The 10,247-nt window shown below is 38.0% G+C and overlaps 1 protein-coding gene across 14 annotated transcripts in view; it reads right to left on the reverse strand.

Moving 5' to 3' along the window:
* The window catches only part of LOC122533834 (CUGBP Elav-like family member 2), a 56,593-nt gene extending 46,788 nt beyond the window's left edge, over positions 1 to 9,805 (reverse strand). For 3 of the 14 annotated variants that reach the window (XM_043663927.1, XM_043663924.1, XM_043663922.1), the window contains exon 1: positions 7,957 to 9,803. In XM_043663927.1, coding sequence (XP_043519862.1) covers positions 7,957 to 8,077 — 121 coding nt within the window. In that variant the 5' untranslated portion in view covers positions 8,078 to 9,803. Of the gene's footprint in view, positions 1 to 7,956 lie in introns of all 14 variants that reach the window. The other 11 variants (XM_043663919.1, XM_043663918.1, XM_043663920.1 and 8 more) reach the window with 8 other exon arrangements.
* Between the last annotated feature and the right edge of the window lie 442 nt (positions 9,806 to 10,247).

A 10,247-nucleotide genomic window follows, 5' to 3' on the forward strand; every position in this document is an offset into this window, starting at 1 on the left:
TTTTTTGCCATAATATTTTTTTGCCCCCTCGTTCGATTCTTTTCGTTGTTCTGCGCGCCGTTTTTACTTGTCTATCCGCTTAGCAGCTCAGCTACTCAAAGGCTCATTATGTAACTTCCCGCGTGCCAGCTTATAAGGAAGTCAAGGATGTTTGAAAGTGTAGTCGTTACAGTATACTCTTCCCTTGGCATTCTTTGCGATTTTATACACTCGATGCCCACTCTCCCGATTGTTTGTCTTTTCTATGTTGGGGGTGTGGGACGCGTCTCTTTTTATCGAATATCCAGTTAGTTATGCAGTCTTTTGTTTCCCCTTTTTCTTCTTTTTCCTTGATGTCGTTTGCGTTCTTTAATTATATGTTGAAACTTAGTACAGGGTGGTCGTACTGAAAGACTGAATGATGCAAAACAAAAATAATTTTTACAGACACATGTTTCTGTAAATTTTTATTATTTTATTTGGAAATATAATTAATATATTGTATATTGATGACGTAAAACAAAAATAATTTTTACAAACACATGGTTTTGTAATTTTTTATTATTTTATTTGGAAATATAATTAATATATTGTATATTGATGATGTAAAACAAAAACAATTTTTACAAACACATGTTTTTGTAAATTTTTATTATTTTATTTGGAAATATAATTAATATATTGTATATTGATGATGTAAAACAAAAACAATTTTTACAAACACATGTTTTTGTAAATTTTTATTATTTTATTTGGAAATATAATTAATATATTGTATATTGATGATGTAAAACAAAAACAATTTTTACAAACACATGTTTTTGTAAATTTTTATTATTTTATTTGGAAATATAATTAATATATTGTATATTGATGATGTAAAACAAAAACAATTTTTACAAACACGTTTTTGTAAATTTTTATTATTTTATTTGGAAATATAATTAATATATTGTATATTGATGATGCAAAACAAAAACAATTTTTACAAACACGTTTTTGTAATTTTTTATTATTTTATTTGGAAATATAATTAATATATTATATATTGATGATGTAAAACAAAAATAATTTTTACAAACACATGTTTTTGTAATTTTTTATTATTTTATTTGGGAATATAATTAATATATTATATATAATATAATTAATATAATTAATATAAAAGTTATGACTTTTTTAAACCCTTCAGTTTTTCAGTGGCCACCGTGTAGTAACTGAAGTAACTTGGCAACTAGTAAAGTAACTAGTAAAACTTACTGGTAACTAATCCATACGTTGAAATACAGTCGTAACAAAAGTTGCAGAGTAAAGACATTGAGCTGTCAGAGCGTTGAGGAAGGGCGATCGTATAATTATCAAAATTTATAGTTTTCTAGTTGTAAAAATTAACGTTTTCGTCTCGTAGCTGACGAGTCGAAGATAACAGTTCTACTATCGTTTGAGAGTCCGATCGCGACGTAGCGTCACGACATGACAAACGATGAGGGCACTTTATTCATTTCGTAATGTTGCGACACGTTCGATCCTAATATAATTGGATTCTTGAACAGTGTAAGATTTATTAGATAAATCTTTAGAATTTAGAATTGTACAATTATATACAATGGAAGTCGTGAATAATCGGGAATACTGGAAAACTAGAGAACAGAGAACCTGACTTCTGCGCTGACGTAACGTTCGAAGTATTGCAATCGATGACTTAAGCATTGTCGGGGTTCAAAGAGTGGCATGAATATATCTTTAGAACCGAACAAACTTCAAACGATTGTTCTATCACAGTAGCGATGGTATTTGACCGTCAGTGGTATCTTTTTAAGCAATTTACATTTGAACGTCGCTTAGTTACTATTCTAAATTTAGTATCTTTGCGGGTCCAAGTGTCCAAAGACTTATACAACTTATTCGAGGATGTTCCGAATTTTAGGACTTCGAATAGGGAATTGATAAATAACTAAGAAAAAAATAGTCCCTTGGACGTTTGCTCGTTTTTATTCCATTTTGTCCCAAACCAAAAAGGCCTCTGTTTTTTTTTTCACTTATTCATTCATTGATGTTATCATTTTATCATTCGATGTTATTATTTTATCATTCGTATTATCAGCTCACAATATCATCTATATTATACATTTAACGAAAACACTACGTCGAACATTGATCACTCTGTAACTAGATATTGTTCTGATGTTTAACAGCTACGATTTCGTTTGGAATTAAACTTCACTGCATACATTGAGAAAATTATTAAACATCTTTGTTTCTTGTCTTTTGCGATCTTCTCTGAAACGGAGGAAAAAATTTCGACATGTAAATTCGAAGCCGGAAAAAGTCTTGCAAGTTTCGAGATTTATTTAAAAATATTGAAACAGTTCGTTCTCGTATCATCAAGTATTCAAATATTTGTACTTCTCTCGTCCTGCGAGATTAGAATCGAAGAAAACGAAAATAACTAGGAAAAATGTTTTCTTACAGCGATATCTGATGGCAGCGCGGGGAGAAAATACTTTGTTTAATTACTCCCGGCCGGGAGTGATATTTCCTGATGATGAGTCACCGAGAAACGTTAGCAGAGTTCTGAGAGCCGATTAACTGTAATAAATCATCTCACGTTACGCCGTAACTCGACGCTGTTCGCCTCTACATACGAAACCAGTCAATCAATGTTTGCTCAAGGTATATTCGCGATTCTCTTTTACCTTATGTCGCCCGCCATTTTACTTGGATTAGCAACACGCGCAGTGTCGGTCGAGAAAGCGTATTTAGTTTTTGAAAAATAAATGACTTACGTTTCCGTAAATGGCTGGCTATAGTAAATGGTGGCGCACACGATAGTTTTCCAATAATGAGTCACACGATAATAATGCGACAAAAAGTCATACACGATAGCGATAACAAAAATTCACGAGTCGAGAAAGTATCGACGCAGTTGTAATCGGTGTTTAATGGTGTTTAATCGTTGTTGGAAATATTACAAAATATCTTTTGGTATGTTATCGTCATCGTTAGGAAGGAACTCGTTAAATATCTTTAAGCCATTAGAGATATTTTATATTCTGTTACAAATACAAGAGCTCCAAAGAAAAAAAAAAAAAAAAAATTCACACACATGTATCAATGCTTTTTTGATTCTCGAATTTTTGTGATTCTTCATTGGAAATTGCTGAGCGCAGTGAACTATTTATGAAAACAAATTTTGTTAACATATCATTTGTTTCCATATAAAATACTGTAAAAAAAATTTGGTGTGCCAATGTTTTTTTTTTTTTTGATTCACTGTATATGTAGAGGCAATATTGCACGAGATGCATACATACATGTTCCATGTGTGGAACATGAAGTTAATGTAACATCAACGTGAAGTTAATAATTTTAAACCTGCACTGTTAATAATTTTATCAGTAATGAATTAACCTACACTGCAGTTAATAACGTTAACAGCACTGTTACTATTAATAGTACCTACGTATTATCTTAGAAATCGATGCAACGAGAAGTTAATAATTTTAAACCTGCACTGTTAATAATTTTAACCGTAATGAATTAACCTACACTGTAGTTAATAACGTTAACATCACTGTTACTATTAACAGTACCTACGTATTATTTTAGAAATCGATGCAACGTGAAGTTAATAATTTTAAACCTGCACTGTTAATAATTTTAACAGTAATGAATTAACCTACACTGCAGTTAATAACGTTAACAGCACTGTTACTATTAACAGTACCTACGTATTATTTTAGAAATCGATGCAACGAGAAGTTAATAATTATAAACCTACACTGTTAATAATTTTAACAGTAACGAATTAACCTACACTGCAGTTAATAACGTTAACAGCACTGTTACTATTAACAGTACCTACGTATTATCTTAGAAATCGATGCAACGAGAAGTTAATAATTTTAAACCTGCACTGTCAATAATTTTGACCGTATTGAATTAACCTACGCTGTAGTTAATAACGTTAACATCACTGTTACTATTAACAGTACCTACGTATTATCTTAGAAATCGATGCAACGAGAAGTTAATAATTTTAAACCTGCACTGTTAATAATTTTAACAGTAATGAATTAACCTACACTGCAGTTAATAACAGCACTGTTACTATTAACAGTACCTACGTATTATCTTAGAAATCGATGCAACGTGAAGTTAATAATTATAAACCTGCACCGTTAATAATTTTAACCGTAATGAATTAACCTACACTGCAGTTAATAACGTTACCATCACTGTTACTATTAACAATACCTACGTATTATCTTAGAAATCGATCCAACGTGAAGTTAATAATTTTAAACCTGCACTGTTAATAATTTTAACCGTAATGAAGTAACCTACACTGCAGTTAATAACGTTAACATCACTGTTTCTATTAACAGTACCTACGTATTATCTTAGAAATCGATGCAACGTGAAGTTAATAATTATAAAACTGCACTGTTAATAATTTTAACAGTAATGAATTAACCTACACTGTAGTTAATAACGTTAACATCACTGTTACTATTAACAATACCTACGTATTATCTTAGAAATCGTTAATACGTATGTACACCATTCGTTAATTTCTCGCTCTCTCTCTCTCTCTCTCTCTCTGCTTATTTATCATCCATCTCGCGCCGTCTTAATCCGTCATCTATCTACGCGAGCACATATCTGCGAAGCATATCATCGGCAGAATGTTTTAATAAGAAGATTTAATCAACTGCGTTGGTGAATTCACGCACTGTTCGTTTCTGCGGCCTTGGGGCGCTTACGTACGTCTTTGTTATACCTCTGCGCTTAAAGATACGGCACGTTTGCAATAATAATATGTACACACGTGACGCATCGTCAGCCAGTTCGTTCGTTCGACGACTGGCGATAAAAAAAGACACACGTTGCGCGGAAGTGAAACGAAACCGAAGAAAGAAGATCCCCGATACCGAGAGATCGGACATGTATATGTTCAATTTGACGTTACGTTCACAAGTTGACAGCGTTTTGGCGATCGATTATGCGGCAATCAGCGAAAATTATTCGGGTTAACAACAACCACGTGTGCCAGATCGTCTGCTGCTCCGTCAACGGGAAAGCTAAGCACGCTCGTAATTCAATTCTTTAAATTCTGCCTGCATTAAGCGCGCAATTAATGTTAATTGCGAATGTAAAACTCGAGAGATGCTTTCGGAGATAGCAACAAACGCGTTTTACGTTATTTATACGGGACATTAAAGCGCTTGTAAAATGAGCTTATTATCGCATGGCAATATGGAACGCTCCACAGGTATTTGTTAATTATCATAATACGTACAATCTTCGAGAGTGGAAGGTCTTTCGCGCAAACTTTTCATGCGAAAGAACGCGTATGTGCGCTTTAGTTTTTTTTTTTTTTTTTTTTTTGCGGACATGTTTTAGTAATTTCGAGATTGAAAGGACCGAGGAACGCCTTTGATCTCGAGCGACGGGAAGAAGAGAAATTTTCGAAGGAAAAAAAGAAATGAAAAGAAAGAAGAAAAAAAGATGAAGAAAAGACGGAAAAGAGCTTTGAAAACACGCGTGTCTACGTATATTTCTCTGCGGTGACTCGAGTGGCTCGAAATATGTATCGGGGGAATAAATCGACGGAACAATGAACCTGTACAGAGGCGAGTCGAATCCATCGCTTTTGTGCTTACTGATATGAAACTTCGTTAAAAGTTTCGTTTTAACGTTACGGTCATCCTTGTAATTATTTATCGCGTGTGGAAAGACCGTTCCTTATCGACCAAAGCGTGACGTTTGCTACCACGAGTACTAAACTTTGGCCTCTATTATTTTTTTTCTTTTCGGTACCTGCTACTAATTCGCGAAAATTAGCAAATATATCGTTAAAGCATACACACACACACACACACACATATATATATTTACGACACTAAGCGCAACGTGTTTAGCCTTCGAAATCGTTCAGCAAGATTGACGTGACGTCCTCGCGACATAGTCTTATTTGGAGTCATAGTGGTACCAGTAGCATATTCAGTTACTAACTTGCGAAACACAATAGCCGCCTCGTGGCTAGACGTGCGTGAAATGCGAACTGTTTGGTCATTAATTAACAATGCTGTAATTAGCAGGACGCTTACGCGCCATTTTTGCTCTCCTCCCCCCTTTTTTTTCTTTCGGTTCCGAGGACAGGATGAAATTTAGTAAAACGGAATATACGCGTGTTCGAAACACGTGTGCGACTAGAAACTCGAAATGATTAGCACGATGGGGACTTTGTTCTATTCGAAAAATACACCAAAAACGCTATCGGCGAGAAGGAAATTGAACTATAAACACTGATCACAAGTTCCTGGAAGAGATGACTTATCGTTAACGAGAGAAAAGCGCGTTGGAATTGTTCGATCGTATCGAAAGCAAACAGCTGACAACCTTTAATCGTTGACCATTTGTTGCAACTTTTTAATTAAAACGCTCGATTTTATTGTATATTAACTCCGTTCAACGCAAACACATTTATTCGTTACGTTGAACAGCGTTGGACACTGGCTCGAGTATTTGTTCGTTCGATTTAATGCATGCATGTACCAGGCGCAGGCTCGACAATCAGCATTAAAATTTCACTTATAATATGGGACGCGGAACAATAATCACGATTTTAAGTAATCGGTCACGCGCGCGAGCGAAATCGATTTCTGCAGAGCAAACACGGACAAAGCAAGATGTTTATCCATCGTGTAGTTAATTAACTGCGAAGTTATTCCGTCGGTGATAGTAATCAGCGCACGCTCGATAACAATTCGATCAAAAATTTATTTGTTATTGGCGACGAGTTTGTTCAAGATTGACTTGTTAAACGCACGAACGTATGTTCTCTCTCTCTTTTTTTTTTTTTTTCTTTTTTACTGATCATCTTGAAACTCTCGTCGTCAACGAATTCACAATGGTGATTAAAGAACGAACGTGCTAACTTTGTGCTAAAATATATACGCGCCGCAGAGTATAGAGTTATCACGAATGATCGATAGCCGTTATCTTCCTAATTTGAAAAGCCGAGTTTGCTAATCTCGTACTCGGGTAAAACTTGGAAACTTTTTTCACGACCATAGACTCTTAAACTAGTGGTCTTAAGTACTGCGTTTGTGCAAGAGTTCCAAGCAATATATACCTAAATGGTACTGAGTTTACCTTGACTCGAACGATTCTACCTGTGATCGATCTGCGGCCTAGATTACGTAAATTCTGAAACGCCATAAACAGACGCGTGTAATACTTTAATTAGTTATTATGGCACGATGTGTCATTAAAACGACGTCACGATAGAACAGTAATCTATCATCTCGATCTTTTTACCTCTAACAGTTGCGTCTTCTATGCTCTCTCTCGTGGAAATTTAAGGTGAGAAAATTCAACGTGAGAAAAAAAAAAAAAAAAAGAAAAACAAATACAAACTCGAGATAAAATATTTACAACAAGAGAATTATATTTGTTAATGAAACTGGCAAACTAACTGAATGACCTGGCTGGAATTTTCCAGTGTTAAGAGGATGAACGAATTATCTTTTTCGAGTTGGATTATACCCAACGCTAGGCAGCTGTAAAGCTCGAGTGTAACCACGTACGTTCATTTCGAAGCAAAGTATTACCATATAACTGCATTTGTTGGCAACTAATTACCATTATCTAGCGAAAAAGTAGGACGTTTTAACGATTACTTTATATCATTAACCCTCTCTCCACTGTACTAATTTCTTAACGAGTTAACTGTACGTACAAATTAATTCGTCGCGGTGGATCGAGAAGAAATTGTGCGGCATATTTTCACAGCAATTTGGTACGTTAAAATAAAATTATGATTCCAGGTAAATTGTATCGTTCGCAAGCGTTCAACAGAAATTTATATACACTCGTCTGCTGAACAATCGTCGGGGCGAAAAGATTTGTCTTAAAATTAAGCTTATATTCGGTTACGTTTTTACGTTTTAATTAAAGGTATGAGGCTACCTGGAACGGAATAAGGCGTATTTTGCGGCTGCGGTGCCCAGTAGGCCTGACTGATCGCAGGATAATGGCTTTTCGATCCGAGGCTGGGCCCGGCATACTGCTTCTTGCTTTTCATCGCCATCGTCGCCCTCTCCTCCTCCACGTGCACCGTGCGGCGGGAAATTTGAAACGACACACACGCGGCACGCAACCTCGATAATACTAACCTCGCCTCTTTTCAACGTGAAACGTATCACTCTGGCTTCACGAAACTCACTGCGTAAACATTCGTCAAGGTCGACGAAACGAAACGGATAATTTCCAACAACACACAACAACAACAAATGTCTTGTTTTCAGTTTTACACGCTACTTACTTCAGCCGTGTCGGGGACGCGAGTTGAAACGAAATCACGTACACGAATGATCAATTATAAAGATCGTCGCACGCGTGTCCTACGTCCGATTTTCTTCGCCAGCCTTACATAATCGATGCACGAACGATGCTTATGCAACGTGGAGCAATCGGAATGGAACCAGGATCGTCGGTGCGAGGCTCGTTTCTGACGTATCGACGACTTGTCCGGTCGGCCCGATCGCCAATCAAAATAAGACGGCGTTTCTCCATCAAGCGGACACGACGACGACCACTCTTCTGTCCCTTCCATCGATTCCACCAGAATTCACCGTAACGATCGATCGCCCGTGCCCATTTGGATTTAATGCCGGCCGATCGCGTGCACTTTAATCTAGAACAAATACGCCGGAATAACGATGGTGGACAAGCCGTCGGTGCGAAGACACTCTGACTCGAGCACTCGAAAATAGATGCCGTCTCCGCTGTTCCAGGAACTTTTGCCTGGCGTGTCTGTGACTAACGATGATAAGGCACGCGACGACGCGACCACGATCCCTTCTGTATCCAGCGTGATCCACCTTTCTCCATAAAAACTTCCGTCGATCGCGGAGCTTAACTCGAGCTCTTAACGATTCGCTAGCTGACCGTGGCTCGTTCGATTTGGCCAGTTATCAAGGGTGGTATATTTCTAGAAATTCTCTCTTCACTCGGCGTTGAGCGCGAGCGAGACACCGATGCTCGACACATTTGTTTACTTTGCTCTTACTTGTGTTGCTCGAAACAAAGAAATCCTCCGGGTAGGTTGGTGCACGTGACGTTTGTTTCTCTCTTTCGCCAAATAACATCGACGAGGATTCAGAGTCCATCGACAGCGTGACTCGTCGAAATCGAACTTTGTGAACCTGATACGCGCGTGTGCGTGTCTCGATTGTCAGGTGCGCGGCGAAAACTCGTGCGAAAAAAAAAAAATTCACTTCACTTCAAGACCGACCAGCGACGTATATATATATATATATATATATACACACACACCTATCGACGACGCGATCGATCGATCGATCGAACCGTCGAATCACAAGCCGCGACCGACAACGTTCGATAGCGCGACGCGCGCATACACGTTCATCGCGAAAATGTCGAACACGCGCGCACGTCCTATCACGTTCTCGCGTGCACCGCGCGAGTGGAACGGTGGGCATATACCGCGCGCGCACACGAGAAAACACGCGACCGTTGGTCTCCTACCGGTCGCCGTGCAAACGAACGAGTAGGTAGGTAGGTAGGTAGGTAGATAGGTCTCGGTTCGTCGCTCGACACTCAACAAGTGAGAGAACCGGCGTTCGCCTCAAGTTCCACCGCCACTCATCACTTCGTGCTTCTTCGTGCACTCACGACTGTCCTGTCCCTCTCTCCTGACACTTCTCTCTAGCGGCCGACTACCGGCTCTCCCACTTCTCGCTTCTCATGCTATCCCTGTCGCTCTCAACTCGTCTTTTACATCCTCTCGTGCGCCACCTTCTTTCTTCCCACCTCGCTCGCCGCTACCAACCCCATCCCTACCTCACCAGCCTTTTTTCTTTTTCTGGTTTCGCGCATCAAACGTTCAATTTCCGTTTGCGCGAGCTTCGCGCCGGGCCTCGACGAAAGTCCAACGCGCTTCGTTTCCTTTTTAACGAGTTCGTTTAATAATTCTGATGGAATTAAAATTATCGAGCGACGCCCGGGCTTCGCTTTGTTTGAACAGTGTCTCCTCGCCTTTACACGCGTATGGCAATGATACAAACGGTTGAAGAAAAAAACCGAGTGAACGTTCCACGGAGTGCTCGTTGCGCCGTCGAATAATATCGGTAGAACGAAGATTATTGAATTATTGCAAATAACTGTCTTAACGCTAGTTAACTTTGGATTTTTTATTTCCTTTTTCTTTCTTTCATAGTTGAATACGTATCTGACTA

This window comes from Frieseomelitta varia, unplaced genomic scaffold (genome assembly GCF_011392965.1).
Source record: "Frieseomelitta varia isolate USP_RPSP 00005682 unplaced genomic scaffold, Fvar_1.2 scaffold_556, whole genome shotgun sequence".
Taxonomy (NCBI): domain Eukaryota; kingdom Metazoa; phylum Arthropoda; class Insecta; order Hymenoptera; family Apidae; genus Frieseomelitta; species Frieseomelitta varia.